At 38.9% G+C, this 16,657-nt stretch overlaps 2 protein-coding genes across 2 annotated transcripts; one reads left to right on the forward strand and one right to left on the reverse strand.

Annotated features, from left to right (window-relative positions):
* Nucleotides 4,383-6,720, forward strand: LOC109710027 (40S ribosomal protein S27-2-like). Its single transcript, XM_020232441.1, has 4 exons — nucleotides 4,383-4,501; nucleotides 4,863-4,964; nucleotides 5,073-5,101; nucleotides 6,319-6,720. Exons 1-4 carry the CDS (start codon nucleotides 4,499-4,501, stop codon nucleotides 6,443-6,445), a joined length of 261 nt encoding a protein of 86 aa, XP_020088030.1. The 5' UTR covers nucleotides 4,383-4,498; the 3' UTR covers nucleotides 6,446-6,720.
* LOC109710318 (retinoblastoma-related protein) lies at nucleotides 8,699-15,966 on the reverse strand. Its single transcript, XM_020232828.1, has 18 exons — nucleotides 15,532-15,966; nucleotides 15,342-15,446; nucleotides 15,114-15,247; nucleotides 14,913-15,009; nucleotides 14,763-14,809; nucleotides 13,908-14,106; nucleotides 13,724-13,790; nucleotides 13,442-13,621; nucleotides 13,166-13,359; nucleotides 12,213-13,089; nucleotides 11,383-11,539; nucleotides 11,223-11,295; nucleotides 10,963-11,139; nucleotides 10,764-10,883; nucleotides 10,532-10,676; nucleotides 10,304-10,416; nucleotides 9,444-9,559; nucleotides 8,699-9,365 (listed from the first exon to the last, which is right to left on the reverse strand). Exons 1-18 carry the CDS (start codon nucleotides 15,610-15,612, stop codon nucleotides 9,212-9,214), a joined length of 3,036 nt encoding a protein of 1,011 aa, XP_020088417.1. The 5' UTR covers nucleotides 15,613-15,966; the 3' UTR covers nucleotides 8,699-9,211.

Below are 16,657 nucleotides of genomic sequence, written 5' to 3' on the forward strand. Positions count from 1 at the left end.
CCGTAGCCTTTGCACTTGAAGCATTGGATCTCGCCTTCAAAGACATCCTTATCTTTCGAAGCCTTTGCACGCTTCTTCTCCTTAAATGTAGACGATGAAGATTTAGACGATGAAGCCTTGTCCGATCTATTCTTCTTCCGGAAATTTCGACGAAACTTCTTCGTGAGGAGCGCTAATTGATGTTCAAAATCCGCAATTGATAACTCATCGTCAGAACTCGAGTCTTCGTCCTTCTCCTTTGTAGATTTCAATGCAACCCCTGTGCTTTTAGAGAAAGACTTGGAAGAAGATTGATTAGTAGGAAAATTCATTTCATACGTTTGTAAAGCTCCTACTAATTCTTCTACTTTCATCTCGTCCGGATGTTTGACCGTTTCGATCGTGGCTACTTTAGCCCAAAAGCGTTCCGGAAGAGTTCGAAGAATCTTTCGCACAACTTTAGCATCCGGGATTTTCTCCCCCAAGTTAGCGCATGTATTGACCACGTTTTGTAGACGCGTATAGTACTCGGTAAAGGTCTCGTTTTCGTCCATAAAAATTGAATCAAACTTGTTAGTTAGCATTTGCAATTTTTGGACCTTTACTAAGCTTGTTCCTTCATGCGTAACTTGTAGAGTATCCCAAATTTCTTTTGCCCTTTCGCATGCCAAAACACGAGTAAACTCCATTTGAGATAATGCATTAAATAAAGAGTTTATGCCCTTGCCGTTAAACGAAGATGACTCGTTTTCTTCTTTCGTCCATTTGTTCCGTGGTTTTGGCTTTTCAACATTATCGACCTTTTCTATCGGATGTTTCCACCCAAATTCAATTGATTGCCAAACCCGCTCATCGATAGCAATTAGAAAAGCTCTCATGCGAACTTTCCAATAAGCATAATTCGTGCCGTCGAAGAGCGGAGGTCGATTAATGTTACCACCTTCGGCCATTAGATAACAATTTATCTAGATCCCGCTCTGATACCAATTGAAAGTTTTGAGAAGCCCAAGGATCTATCTAGATTGTATCTATCACCTAGAGGGGGGTGAATAGGTGAAATAGCCAAAAACCACAAATCTCGATGCAATAAAAATAAATGCGGAAAATAAAAAGCACACCGAGATTTACGTGGGAAAACTCCAATTTGGAGAAAAACCCACGGGACCAACACGCGAAAAAACAATCCACTAAGAGAAAAGATTACAAGGTGATTTACCGACTCCACGGACTCAACCTCTCTTGACCTCCTATGGATCTCGCGCAATCCTCTGGGTTGTCCACGCCCTCACGTCCGAATCCACGAACGCCCCGACTTCGAATCCACGAAGCTTCAATCACGCCGAATCCACGACGCCACTCGAATCCACGAGCCCACGATCCGAATCCACGAACCGCCGTCAAATACGCCGAATCCACGACGCCGTCATGAAGAGCATCATGATTATGGTGATCCTTTGCTTAGGAGTATCGTAGAAAACCAGGAAAAGAAACTCCAAGCAAAGCGGAGATCAAATCGGCATATAGATATCAAATTACAATATTCCGATTTGATCTAAAAGAGGCTAATATGTAGAAAATAGGTTTTAGATGAAATCCAAGCCTCTAGGGTTTCTCAAACATGTATTCTTATGATCCTTCTTCTGTTAGAGAAGCCCAATAACTTATTTATAGACTTTAGAATCAATTGGAGTCGGATTAGAAAGATTTCACGATTTTACACTGTGTACCGGTACACTTTAGGCTGTCACCGGTTACACAATGACGGAACGAAAAACCTGACGAAACAGTGGAACCGGTTACACCCTTGATGGTCGTACCGGTACACATTTTGTACCGGTACACTTCTGATGCTGTACCGGTACACTTTGCAAATTTTCGCCGTTTCGGGTTTTGCAAAGTTCCGATGCACTTTCTAATCCGTTAGACAAAGATATTACGATTCTAATGTCTACAACTAAGTATGAATCACCATAATCATGAATTAACACATTACCTGGACATCGTGATTCACGGTGAGTTATTTTCCAACTTCTTCGAAATCTTGAATTCTTCGATCTTCGACAACACGCATCGATTCTTCAAGACTCCGACTCACTTCACGAAATTGCCAATACACAAGATTAACACGACGGCCAGTGGGGGTGCGGTCGGCAGCGGGGCGGGGGAGAGGAGAAGGGCTCGGCGGCGGAGCTTCGCGGTGAAGAGGGAGACGATCGGGGACTCCTCGACCTGAGCTTGCGATGAGCTTGCTCCGCCCCTGCAACTCGGTGACGACCGCGGCGGCAGTTCGGCTTGTGGAGGCGGAGGAGGAGGACGCGAAGCTTTGCGGCGGGCTTGAGTAGGGGACGGGAGGTAGGAGGGGCTTGAGGAGAGAGGAAAGAGGAGAGAGAGAAAGAGGAGCGAGACGACGGTGGGGGGGGCTCGGCGGCGGCGCGGGGAGAGGAGGTGGGTTCGGATTGGAGCGGAGGAGGGCTCGGAGGGGCTCGGCGGCGGGCTCGAAAAAAGAACGAAAAAAAAAAAAACGGAAGAAACGAAGAGGAGAGAGAAAGAGAAAAGAGAAAAAGTAATAAGAGTATTTTGGTCAATTTACTGAAAAAACAGACCGAATCTGCAAAAACGAAAAAAGTGACCCGATTTTGCAAAAGTCCAAAATAAGTGGATTTTTTATGCAAAAAGGCCAATTAAAAATTATTGGACTTATCAAAATTATATTAAAAATAATTAACTATACAACTTTTTAAAAATTACGAAAGAGGAAATGTGAAAAGTTTAGAGACATTAAATAATTGGTGAATGTGATTAGCCGAAATACCCTTCAATAAAAGAGGTGAGGAAAATTATTAAAAATAATTAAGCTATAACAATTTTAAATTTAAAAGTTTAATTTTTTAATTCAAAACTTTATTTACATTGAGTTGAACTATTTGAAGTTTTTTGAATTCAAAAATTAAACTCATATTTAAATTTACAATTTGGATATAATATGTCAAATTAGAATATTAAAATTTAAGATTTGAAAATACATTTTGATTGTTCAATAAAATTTATTATATATATTGTTGAAGAGAAGATTTTTTTTGTAAGACCATTTATGAAGCACTTATTGTCTTTAGTGTTTATTATATAAATTAAAATTTAATGTTAAAATTGTAAATTATAACTTTAATTTTAATTTCTTAATTGTGAATTTATTGAGCTTAATGTTTTAATTCAACGTATTTTCAATATTTTATTCAGCCAAACTAAAATTTGAATTCAACAAATAATTCAAATTTGAATTCAAATAATTTGAATATAGAGCTTTATTTTACAACATAAGTTTGAATCCAAATTTAAATAGTGAACTAAAATTCGAATTGTAAACTCATATTTTAAATTTAATCTTCAATTATGATTACAAAATTATAATTTATTGAATTAAAAAATAAATTTAATTGAACAATTTAAATTAAATTTTAATTCAGAATAAATATTATTAAATAACTACTGTAATTAATAATGTGAAGGATATTTTAATAATTATATATATATATCGAACAAAGGAAGAGACAAAACAAAACCAACAAACATATTTATTTATAATATAAATGTATAAAGTTGGATTATAATTACCAGTTATAATTTATTGAATTTAAAAATATTTAATTGAACAATTTAAAATTGAATTCAGAACAAATATAATAGAACTATAATTAGTGATGNGATTTCTAGGTAGTTTAAATGGTTTAGATCATATTTAACGGAGCCGATCGTCAATTTGGAAGCTCTATCATCGAAAACAACTCGAGAGTAAACGGGCTCGTTTATTCTCGAGAGTATTCTAGCTCAACTCTATATATATATATATATATATATATATCGAACAAAGGAAGAGACGAGACAAAACCAACAAACATATTTATTTATAATATAAATGTATAAAGTCGGATTATAATTACCAGTTATAATTTATTGAATTTAAAAATATTTAATTGAACAATTTAAAATTGAATTCAGAACAAATATAATTGAACTATAATTAGTGATGTGAATGGTATTTTAGTAACTATGCATGTACAGATAAAAAAAGGAGAGATAAAAACTAACAAATGTATTTGTTTGTAAGAGTATGCTATTATGCTACAAATAAATAGCATAGCACAAAAGCGCTTTGTGCTCTTAAGTTTCGATCATTTTTTACCGTTAAATTATAGTATTTAATTAACCACCCAATCAAACAAAGGGTGCACTATCATCCTAAGAATATATCTCTTAATCCAAGAGATAAAAATTTAATAGCACAAATAATTTAGTGTTATTAATAATATAGAGGCCTAGTTCTATTTATACTATAAAATTAAATTAGATTAATATTAGATTATTATTCAAAAAATATCTTAATACAAATCTGAGTAATATCGCCCCTACTATAAATTCTCCGATTGGGTGTTTACGCGCTCTCGTCACCTAAATCTCCCTCTACCAACTTCGTCTTCTTCGTCTTCTTCTAGGGTTTACAAAGGGCCTCTAGGGTTTCGCCATGGTGAGCGCTCTCTCTCTCTCTCTCTCTCTCTCTCTCTCTCTACGCTTTCCTATGTTGTTATCAACCATATTTTCGTCCTCTTTCGCCTTTTTCTACCACTCGGTGTGAGTTTTCTTTCTTCGATTTCTTTTTTTTATTTCTTTTTCTCGTTTTCTCTCTTCGATCCCCTTTCTTTATTCTCTTCGATTTCCTTTCTTTATTTCTTTATCTTATTTATGATGATCTCTCCGATCGGTAATTGCTTGGTTGTTAGCGTTTTTCTTTTTTTCTTTTTTGAGGGTTTTGTCGCTTAGTCCCTATAGATTTAATTTTCTTGTACTCCATTCCTGTGATTATACATGTATCTTGTGTAATTTGATAGGTTCTTCAAAACGACATTGATTTGCTGAATCCACCAGCAGAGCTAGAGAAGAAGAAGCACAAGTTGAAGCGCCTTGTCCAATCCCCCAACTCTTTCTTTATGGTATAAGAATCATAGCTTTATATATACTACTACTAGTAATTCCATCTCCTTCGTTCGTTTCGTGGTTCTGTTTCGGTTAATTTGGGCCTCTGTTTGTGAATTATGTAGGATGTGAAGTGCCAGGGGTGCTTTAACATGTAAGTCCCTTTTCTTTTCTTTCTCCTTTTTACTCATCATGTTTTTTTTTTTGCTGGTTAATATATGGAGTTTACCGCAACTATAAATTATTTTGAACTAGACACCCTGAAATTTATTATTATTAGTAATATTAGTTTTGATTGGCACCCTCTTCATCTGTCTGTTTCGGTTTGAGTTATTATTATAAGATGAATCTTGAAATTTAATTGCTCGTGCTGCCTATGTGATGAAATTGTTGGGTTTCTTTAGCAATACAGAAAGGAAAATGCTTCTTGCACACCCCCTTTTGGGGTGTAGATCTTACGGCTGCAATCCTAGGGTTATAAAAACCGAATTGGTTTTTAGTAAAATTTTAAAAAATTGATGTGACATAAAAATGACCTTAGAATGGAGTGAGTGTAAGATATACACTCCACTTTAGGGTGTATCTGTAGCATTGCTCATACAGAAATAAGAAACGTAAGTTGAGGGGCTGTCAATAGATAAAATAAAATCTAGGTGTCTATTTTAAAATGGCTTATTTTTTAGGGTTGCTCTGTATTTTTTTTAATCTTTTTAAATGGAAAACTTGCATTATGGTTAATTACAAATTTAGTCTATGAAGTTTGACTCCAATTTAAATTTCATCATTAGATTTCTTTTTTTTTCTAATTTTAAAAAATAGCCGGTAATTTGACCCTTAATTTTAGTTTTGCTCTCAGTTTCTATCACAACTGCTACTATCTTTTTTAATAATATTTTTATTTTCAGTCATTTTGAATCATTCATTTTTAATAATTCATCCGGTCATTTATTTTCAAATATATTGCTTAATTTTTTGCCATTAGATCTCGTCCAACGGTTGAAAATGCAAGTATCTGTTATTTTTTGTGACAATAATATCGTAGCATATAATATCTCTGCTACCCAATCTTTTCAGTCTCCTCACCCATAATACCTGCCACCTACGAGTTTCCCAATGAAGTTTATGATGCAACTTAGTGTCTTTTCCCATATAATATAGTAATAGGACTTGGGCAACACATTCCCAAGCCAGGCCTCAATTGTCATGCAGTGATTTGACTTATTACATTTGAAACTATTAGGATAAAAACGAATTTTAGGCCAAGCTTTAAAGGGTCTAAACTTATGATGGGCCCTTTACAAATCTTTGGGTATTTTTTTAGCAACCAAAATTTCAAATTCTAATGTCAGCTGTGCCGGATATCGATTGCAGAACGACAGTATTCAGCCACTCACAATCGGTGGTAGTATGTCCAAGCTGCCAATCGGTTCTGGCTCAGCCGACCGGAGGCCGATCCAAGCTTACTGAGGGTTGCTCGTTCAGAAAGAAGATAGACTAATTGGTTCTGTTTTGCTGTTTATTTTCTTTGCTCTCTGATACTTGCTTTCTCCTTAGTGTCTGCACGAATGGGAAAAGTTTTGCGGCTTTTTAGTTTTAGTGGACTCTTAGTTTCTTTCTTTATTTTTGGTAATTCTTGCGAGGGAAAGCCCTTTCATGTTCATGTCATTTTCCCCCCATGTGGACTGCTTGAGTAGTTCTTTTGACGCTTTTCTGGCCGAGAAAGTATTAAATAGTAGTTAGTTTATCACTTTATGGCAATGATTTCTTTAACTATTTGTGAGATCAGTTTTTTTCTTTTTTTTTTTGGTTTTGTTTTCTGGTTTCATATCTTTTTTTTTATATATATATAAAAAAATAATTATATTTGAGCTGTTGGTGGAGTCAGATGTATTTTATATATGCCGGCATTCGTAATTGTTCCGATTGGCTTCTTTTGTGGAAGCTTAGTTTGAGGTTTGCTCTGTGCTATTGCGTTGTTGCTTGTTGCGATCGAAGTGAAAATGAGGTGTAGTCTAGTGGGATTCGACTTCGAATTAAGTTTGCTACACCATTGGTTCTATGGCGGTTTTTTTCTCTATACCTGTTCAACACTGGAGGGGTTTTTGGAATTGGTAACAAGATGGTGAAGCCGCTTTAACTTTACACTTCTATTTGAGTGGGTTTTTATTTTTTTATTGGTTATGGTGCATTAAGATTTTCTATTTCCATGTCATTGTTGCATGTGGGTGATTTTGTTCGATTACTACTAGTTTTCGTTGACGCTCTTTAACTGGGAAAGGTATTTTTTTTTCGAGAAAAAGATAGCAAACTATCTGCTTCATTCATTAAGTAAAATGAACTGAACGTATATGATGGAAGCAGCTTAGGCCTCCGAAAAAAAACATGCTAAGGAAGGTTAGAAAAAAAGAGCAGCGAGACAGTAAAGAAAGAGGGAGCGAGGGGGAGGGGAAGGGGGAAAGGGGGGAAGGAAGTGACCGGATAGCATTGACCGGAATTTCCTGGAAAACGGAATTGTTTCTATCCCTCCAGATCACCCACCATATTGTCGCCAGAAGGGTCAGGCCTTTTGATCTCATCGATTCGATAGAAATGTCGGAGATTCTGTCCTAGAGATTCCGAACGTCTCTCGGGGTGTCGCCAGATGCGTTCAATCCTTCCACACTGTGAATTAGGTATCTGACAAAAATATAGTTACAGAAAAGATGATCACAGCTTTCCGTTAGTACAGCGCAGAAGACACAGTGTTGGTCAACGAGCATGCCCTGGTTGAGCAGTTTGTCGGCGGTGAGTAATCTCTTCCGGAGTAACAGTCAGATGAAGACTTTAATTTTGACAAAAATTTTCATCCTCCAAATGTGCTGGTTCGTTGGGTTTTGCTGTCCGGCATCAATAATGAACTGGTAAAAGAATTTGACTGTGAATATTTGGTTGGCGGTCCACCGCCATTTGCACGAGTCCGGTCTGTCGCTAGGGGAGCGGTTACTCAATTCTTGAATGGTGTCTGGCTATTTCCATGTCATTGGTACATGTCTTACCCTTGGACCTTCTCTTCCTTAGGCCAGAAACGAAGGTTCCCCTTCCTCTTTTAGCTAAAAGAGGTACGGCACGCCCGCATGGGCCGTGCCTGGCGGGCTCGGCCCTGGGGGTCCATCCCCAACTCTTCAAGCAACACCTTGGAACTTGGGGTGCGGCTCCCCAGCTCTCAAGGGAGAGAAAAAGAAGGGACTACGGCCCTAAGCCCTTTTAGGGAGATGGGCCCATCTCCTATAACGTTTCCAGACCCTTCAGAAAAAAAAAAAAAGAAGAAAATTTAAAATTATTTTAAAATTTTATTACTTCATTATAAGTATTTTAATAAATTTTATTTTTTTTTAGCTAACGCATTAGCCGGAAAGCGGACTATTTTATTATTTTTTTTATTTTGTAAGTATTTTATATAAGTTCTAAAAAATTAAAACAATTAAAGGATCGGCATGGAGCCCAGCCTGGCCCGGCAAGTGCCATCCCGGCCCGTGCCGGGCCGGGCCGGGCCGGGCATCCATGAAATCTGTCTTGGCACAGGCTGGCCTCGGTTTTATTTGGGCCGGTCCGGGCCTTCTTCTGGCCCATTTGGCCCGAGTTAATGTGGGACGTGCCGACCCGCATGACACCCCAAGATGGGTCGTCGAACCTTGAGCTTAAATACGGGTCTTTCTCTGGCTTTGGATTTAATAATAGTAGGTTCATGAATTGGCTATTTGGGATGTGGGAGTACCAAATGATCATACTGGGAATTAAAAGAAAGGCAAGAACAAGTTCAGTTTACAAACTATGCTGATGACTACAGATATTTACAATAATCTTACCAAAAAGCTTTAGCACAATAAATATATCGCCAACTAACTAAACCCACAATCTTTAACATAGCAGGGCACACGCGTGCGCACACACACACACACAAACGGAAGAGGGAAAAAAAAAAAAGAAATAAAGAAAAAGATTATTGAATTACATTGGTGAAGATGGTACATTTCCTATTTTACCGACTCGGAGAAAACTACAAGCCGTCCTTTAGAGAGCAGCGTCGACTTGGAGCAAACTAACACAAGCACCTGATGGAGTGCTTTTGAGAGCAGCATTTGTTTGTTTATTCTTCAGCATTATACTGCTCAGCACGTCTACCACTCCCCATCAGATTAATGCTCACTTGGAGGCATATCGTAATAGCAAGATTGGTAGAGGATTACGGTAGGGAGTAGATCGCCGAATACCACAAAGCCATCCATCATGAATCAGATGGCTCGGACTTGACCCGCGCCTTGAAGGTGGCGGCAGATGCAACTGAGGAGGCCGGGCTGTCATTTTGGTTGCCAAGGCTCCCAGCAACGACTGAATCACTCACCACATCAAAGTTGAGCCTCCCCCCTGCTTTCCTCCCACTAAATTTCAAACAAATCGGGGAGAGATTAGCAATTTATTTTTGCTGGAAAATGAAAACCGTGTGTTAGCTTTCGTACCAATTCAAGCGGTTATTGATGGCTGTTAAGTCCTTGGAGGGGCTCTGGAAAGCGTGAGTGCTCTCGCCGACACATGCATAGTAGCTCTTCGAGCTAGGTGAAAGCAACGAATCCATCTGAAAAATGGCATAAACAAAAGCAATATCAGAAAGATGAGGGAGAAAGAAAAGCTAATAATGAAATACATATCTACATTTATGTGTGGTGCAACTACAATACGTGTGCCGTTAGGAGATTAGAAGAGAACAATCAAAATATGAAATCAAGACGCATGACTAATTTAATATGTTTTTCTTTTCTTTTATTTTAGCAGACACAATAAAGTTTTCGAAAGAAATTAACTTATCTTGGAACTTGAGTTATTCAACCGAGTATAAAAGGATATTACACAAGCTTTAACCCATTTTAGTGATTGACTAATTAATGTATTGACGTGCATACGTTTTTCAGATTCAAACAAGTAAAATTACAAGAGAAACTCCAAAGAAAAGGGAGAAATTCCCAACAATAGTCAAGAATGAATAATTCATTATGCTTAGTTATCTTTTACAACACAATAAAAAAAAAGCAGCAAAATTGTAGAAAATGCCTTAAAGATCTTTTATCAATTTGTCAAATACAAAAAGAATCTCATAAACTTCATATCCAGTAAAGTAATAATAATCAGCACCACAATCTTCTATACACATCATGAACAGTATAATGATTATATATTGTTGATAGATGTTAGGATAAGTCAGATGGCCAAGTCGAATGCCAAGAGAAAAAGATTGCTCAGAAAGGAACAGCAAAACATTGCATTAAGAGAAAAAAGAATCAAGCTAATGTGTGATATGGCACTTTGAATATACGATGCGTACTGTTGACGATCGCAGAGGAGATACATAAACATTGTGAGCAGCAGAGACTTTCTTCGGGGACATATCAGGAAGATTTGGAAAAGGAGGAATTCGAGGTGATCCGGGAATTTGGCCTGTTATTGTTCAACAAAAGTAAATACAAGAAAAAGTTTGAAGGATTTGATATACTTGAAAGAAGAGTCATTACAAAGAAGAAAAGGCAAAAAAGAAAACAAATTCTCTACATACCATCAGGGTTACTCTTATCTTCAGTAGTCTTCTTATCTTTAGAAATAACTCCTGATGGTCCTAGCTCCACCAACAATGGCTTGACAGAAGGAATAAATATCTTGTTGTAAAAGGTGATGATGTCCACATGCTCCTCTCCAGTTTTCTGTTGCCATTGATCAGCTCAGAAAATTAGTATCTTTTCTTGCTGGAAGAAAAGAAAAAGTAGTTGACAGAATACAGTGAAGATTACTTCATTGAGACTTGTTGATGGCCAGTGTACAAAGACGCTACGGAAAACCTGAGGCTTGCATTGTGGTTGCTTTCTGTAGTTGAAAATGATCTCCTTAAATGTGAGACTCAGATGAGAAATCTGCAACCAATAATTTTCAATTTCAGAAAAGACAGAAGTGATATAAGACAAAGATGAGCTCATAAACTGCTAGACATACCTTAGCGACACCATAAAAGCAGCATAGGATGAGCTGGTCGATATGGCGGTTGAAGAAAAGAGATGTTCGTTGGCTAAGGATTTGTTGGAAGAGGCAATATACTCGCTCCAAAACTTGCTGAGAGAGTTGTAGTCTCTCACTCAAACTTCTGATTCTGATAGCAGCTAGCTTTGTGATCTATAGAAAAGCAACAACCAGAATTAATAATATTCCACACATACCGCAAATTGTTTCAGAAACATATCCAGGAAAACCCCAACCTTGTTAAAGAAGATATTGATGCCTGTTTCAGCACACGTCTCCCCTCCTCTAGCAGGATTCAGTCTCGTTGGACTGCAGACGAGAAAATCAGGTGCAATGACATCTAGTATTTGGCAAAGTTTTACAGCATTGGTGATGTAGCATGTGTAATGAGTATACCTTGCGAAAACAGATTGAAGAGGTGGCAACTTTGATTTAGGGCTGCTAAAGAGCAATAAAGTTTCCTTTACTGGTGACTTAAATGAATTACGCTCTGTCAACACATTCGCCTTTTCGGTGCATGCTCTCTTGGGTGTTCTAGGATCTCCATATTGATCTACAAACAAATATGCAATTTTTAGAATAATATCATATGTAATACAATGGAAATGCTAAGAGATATTTAGGACTTGATTGAACCAGGAATCAATATTTATCAGGTCTACAAGGATATCTCTTTATATGCCAAGTATTTCCATCACTTTATTTATTATAGAAACTGAAGGAGCCCCATGATACATGATCCAACCCACTATCTCGTCCGATTCACTGCTATCGAGATTTACCTATTTTTCACAATCTAAAAAGCTCTGGCCTAGACAATTAACAAAGCTCTGTCATAGACAATTAACAAAATCAAGATACACGAATTCCAAAATAGCCCAAGTGAAGTTTACACAGTTAAACATATATGACACTAAAAACCAATCTTTTCATTAAAAAGTTCAACAGAAAAGTGGAATAAAGAAATTGAACAGTACAAAGTATTATCGAATAATATTCATAACATACCACTATAAGATAACTGACCTCAAGGGGTCAAAGATAAAATGTACTCGATGCAATTTATAACTACAAAACCGAACCAAACGAAATCTGTTACAACAAACCTTTCACATGCTCAGTTTAGTATCACATATACTAGGGAAAAGTGATCTAAACTTTAACTAGTACAATAATGTATTCACGGAGGGATATCCATTGGAAGGTATCAAGGGATAAGAAGCTACCTGGTGCTCGTTCATGCCTTTGAAATGGTAGAGGTGGAAGACCTCCATGGGAAACATCAGGATGTGCTGCAATAGCATCTAGAGATGGCATAGGTTCTGCCAATAACCCTAGCCAGGTAATTTCTGCAGAGAGACCAGGCTTTGCAACAATCAAGGAATTATACATTGATGAACCCTTCTCCCACGCCATGCATTCCAGAAGCCTCTCCTCCAAGGAATTCAAATGCCGTTTCAGTTCTCTCGGAAGAGTCTCCTCATGTCTAACAAAACTCTCTATCACCTTGCTTAAATCAAAAGCCGTTACGCCAGTTTTCTCCAAAACAGCAGGGAACATCAAAGTCACTGACTTGTGGGTAGCCAACACCAGTTCCGCCGAACAAGCAAGCATGCATCGATGAAACCGGTCATTGCATAGTAGAGAAGTAAGATTGCTCCCGTTTAATATCTGCGACTCTGCTCTACACATTGATTCCAAAACCCTATAATACAGTTTCACGGACTCTGCTTTTCTCTGTTCTGCCCATATAGCATCCATCCTGTTTGCACTCTGCAAACTAGTAGACGTAACTCGTTCTCCGAAGGAAGTGGTAGGAAATATTGCACCCAGTATTATACTAGCTCTGCGAACAATGTCGTTTGTAACATCCTTATCGCATGCTGAGAAAAAGCGCAAAAGACCTGCGGAAGGTCTTGAAGGGCAAGGAGAGATTACATTGCGAAGCCACTTGGCGGTTGTCATGGCTGTGCTCACTGGTGTGATTGGAGCCATCTTAGAGTTAGAAAAGCCATTTCCGTGAAGAGGTGAGGCCGGAGAACATGGGGGAGACATCGGACTTGTTATGGACTTTGCTGGTGAGGCCAATGCATCATAGTTCCGCTACATCAACATGAACTATGTGAGAAAAAACATAGAAAAGAATTTCAATATATAGTTTTGTACACTAGCTATTTACCTTCCTGCCAGATAAATGAATGGCACCACCTGATAGGCTTCCGCTACCAAGTAAACTGTCCTCATCATCGACAAACATGCGTTCATCTAGCTCGCCTTTTGTATTAATTGTATTATCGTAATCTTTTTCCAAGATAAGCAAACTCGATTGCAATGAACTTTCCTCTAACAAATCCTCAAAGTATATTAGACCATCTGCAAGCAAAAATCACATTGGATATGACATAGGAATTTAATATATAGGTCGTCCCAATAAAATTATGGCAGGCTCTCAGACCTGGGTCAATGAAATCTAAAGTATCCTTCTGGAATTCTGAAGCCAGTCGTGGATTTTTCTTCAATATATCCACTATCAAGTTATTCGTTTTTTCCAGGGCTCTTCTCAACTCATCTTCTGATGTATGATATTTCTCACAAAGAGATGCAAGAAGGTTGACGCCCTTGTCTGATTTCTTAACTGAGTCAAAATACAAACAGCATTCACAAATTTCAAGGCATAAATAACAGTGAAATTAAAAACCCAAATCTAATTGCAAAGTCGTGAGTGATAAATCACTACCAAAATTTGGAGATTCCTGGATAGTAAAATTCCTTAATCGTACAGGAATGTGAATAATTAAAGTGGCCTGCAGAAAGACCAAACAATCAGAATATTACAATCGTGTCGCACTGGCAAAGTTTTGCAGATGCTAGCTCCACTAGAGTAAATAGACCTTTGACTGATATGTAAGAAAGGAGAATACCAATATAGAAATTATTCCATTAGTACAGGTCACCAGGTCCTTGAATCGATTGAATGCATGAATCCGTAGAGCCAAAAATAGTAACCATCCAAAACGGTGGTAGTCAGAAACATATCCCTCATTGCCACAACATGTAGAATTTTGATCACTGATTTTGTTGCTTGGTAAGAATAATTCCTGATATGCGCGTCTATAGTACCTGATATGCCATAAGATAATATTCAATAGCCTGATGGTGGCAAAAATTTAGTTGTTAGTATAACTAAAGAGAAAAAGCAAATTTTCAAGCAAAGTGCATGAATTTATGAAACTTACACCTTTAACCACCTTAGTACTGCCTAGGCATCTCTACAGTAGGTGAATGACTTAGGTAACCTACTAAGGAAAAGAAAAGCAAAAAATGCTCCAAAAGGTCCAAATAGTAGCATTTTGTTTAACTTTTACCAAATCAAACAGCTAACTACTGCCCAAGCCATATTAGAATGATAAACCTAAGAAGCATCAAATGTAAGAAAACTGGTCACCCCTTTAAATCTATGCCTAGTTGGCCATTCCTTGCTAGTATTCTGTGCCTAGTTGGTTATTGGTTTATAGCTGAGGCGGTCCACTGATAATAAGTGTTTATAAGAATAGCATGGGCATCTTGCAACACTCTTGACAAAATTGGAAACTATTAACTACAATCACAGCATGCCAACCACTGGGAATCACAGAATTTCCTGTCATTATGCTAACATATGCTTAGCCTATTGTTGTGAATAACATGCAATTCTGATTCTCAAGTTTACAACCAACCATAACAACGTAAAGAAGCTGTTAAACAACAGGGGAAAAAATCGGCCTAAAAAATGTGACCTGCTTAGGAGACTTAGGTGGACAAAATTTGCCTGTAACTCCTTCAGCTGATGACAAGATAGAAATTGAAGACGAAAGAAGTTAGCATTCCAGTTTCTTTATATCAGATTTAGAGGATAGAAGCTATCATCACTTGAACTTGCCCAATACCTCAAGCCTCTTCTCCCAATCTGAACCAAATATGCCGCGCAGAATATGTCCGACCTTGAGACAGAATTGTGGCATCTCCTTGAAGAAATCGACCATCCTACGAATCAAAACAATACATAGACAATTGATTAGTCTGGACAACCCCTGGTTCACCAGGAACAAAAAGGGCGAAACAGAAATGAGGATATAAAGATGGCTTACTTCAACTTAAAGACCCTGAGGATCTGACAGAGTGTAATACTCCGATCTTGGTTATCCTGCTTGGCTCTCCCCTTGTTCAGCCTCGACACACAGTATAGAACAGATGCAGACCAAAACCTCTCAATCTCCTCAGGCTAAAATTACAACAAAACGGATAACAATTTAACAAAACGAACTGCAAGATCCAAAGAGAGCTTAAGATGACAAGTGATCACGAATGTATTCTACCGATCCGCTTCCGATGTTCGACAAGCTTGCGATGAGAATATGCTTGGTCTCGCTGAACAGCATTATCGCCTGCCTCATCGTGCTCTCATCAAGTTCAAACTTGCTCTATACAGCATCAAGCGATCATTCATTAAGAAATGGCATCTACAAGGCAACAGAATCCAAAGATCGTAAGCGACTAGGGAAAAACCTTGCAGAGATCCGCGAATCGGGCCTCCATAGCGCCTCCGTCGCCAGATCGCGAAGAAATCGACGGCTTCGCATCCTCCATCGCGTCCGCGGCTGCGTGCGATGGATTCAAATCGCTCTCCGCTCAAATCCGACTCGATCGAGCATCCTTTTCCCCACGGAAGCGAGGGATCGTGAGATGATCCGAGGAGTATCTCAAGAACCCTCGGATCTCGCCCCAAGTCGCCCCACCGCCCCTCGATTCGCGCGATCTGCGGCGGAGAACAGCGCCGCGGCGGCCGGAGGCGGCGGAGATGGGCGCAGATTGGCCGGAGGAAGCCGAAGACGCGCGGATCGGAGACGAAGGGGCCTAGGGTTTGGAAGGGGATCGATCGAAGGAGACCTCGCAAAAACCCTATCTTTTTTTTTTTTCCCTCCCTTTCCCTCCCTTTTTTCGTCGCCTACTATATACACAGACACAGCAGTGCGTACCGCTCCGTTTTCGCGCGGGAAAATGGAGGCGCGCCATGTATCGTACGTACCACGGCCAACACCGCGCACAGAATCCAACCAATGAAATAGCGCCACGCGACAAGAGTAGAGATAACCGATGATTATAATAGGCTAATTTAGCTGTGGTCGATTTTTAATTGGAAAAGAGTGGGTCCCACTTGACAAGCAACTCGGTCGCACATCGGTACACGTGTTGTTCTCAGGCCTTGGTATTCAATTAATGCACGGAGGAAACGCACCCAAGGAGCTGACCCCGGTTTGGACCCCGTAATGTAGTCCGCAATTTTGTTATGTTTGAGTGGGACCCCAAACGAATCCTGAGCGTGTCTAGTCGGTTAGTGAGGCTGAAGAGGTCCGGTTCCTCATGTGAATGATGTTTGGTATCTGCACCGTCCAAACATGGGACGGAAACAACGTACGGTGGCGATGGAGTAGAGGATAACCGGATAAGGTTACGTCCCTGAATGATGCGATCTGAACCGTCGGTCCACTTTGGCTTGCAGAGCACACATCCGCACTTTCATGTGTGACTCGAGTCAGAGAGCCTTTGGTTGAGTTTGTAACTTCAAGTACACTTTTGTTTCAACACCTAAATTATAAAATCACAAGAATCCCCACTCATAGTGGTATGGAGA

Source organism: Ananas comosus, linkage group 5 (genome assembly GCF_001540865.1).
Source record: "Ananas comosus cultivar F153 linkage group 5, ASM154086v1, whole genome shotgun sequence".
NCBI lineage: Eukaryota > Viridiplantae > Streptophyta > Magnoliopsida > Poales > Bromeliaceae > Ananas > Ananas comosus.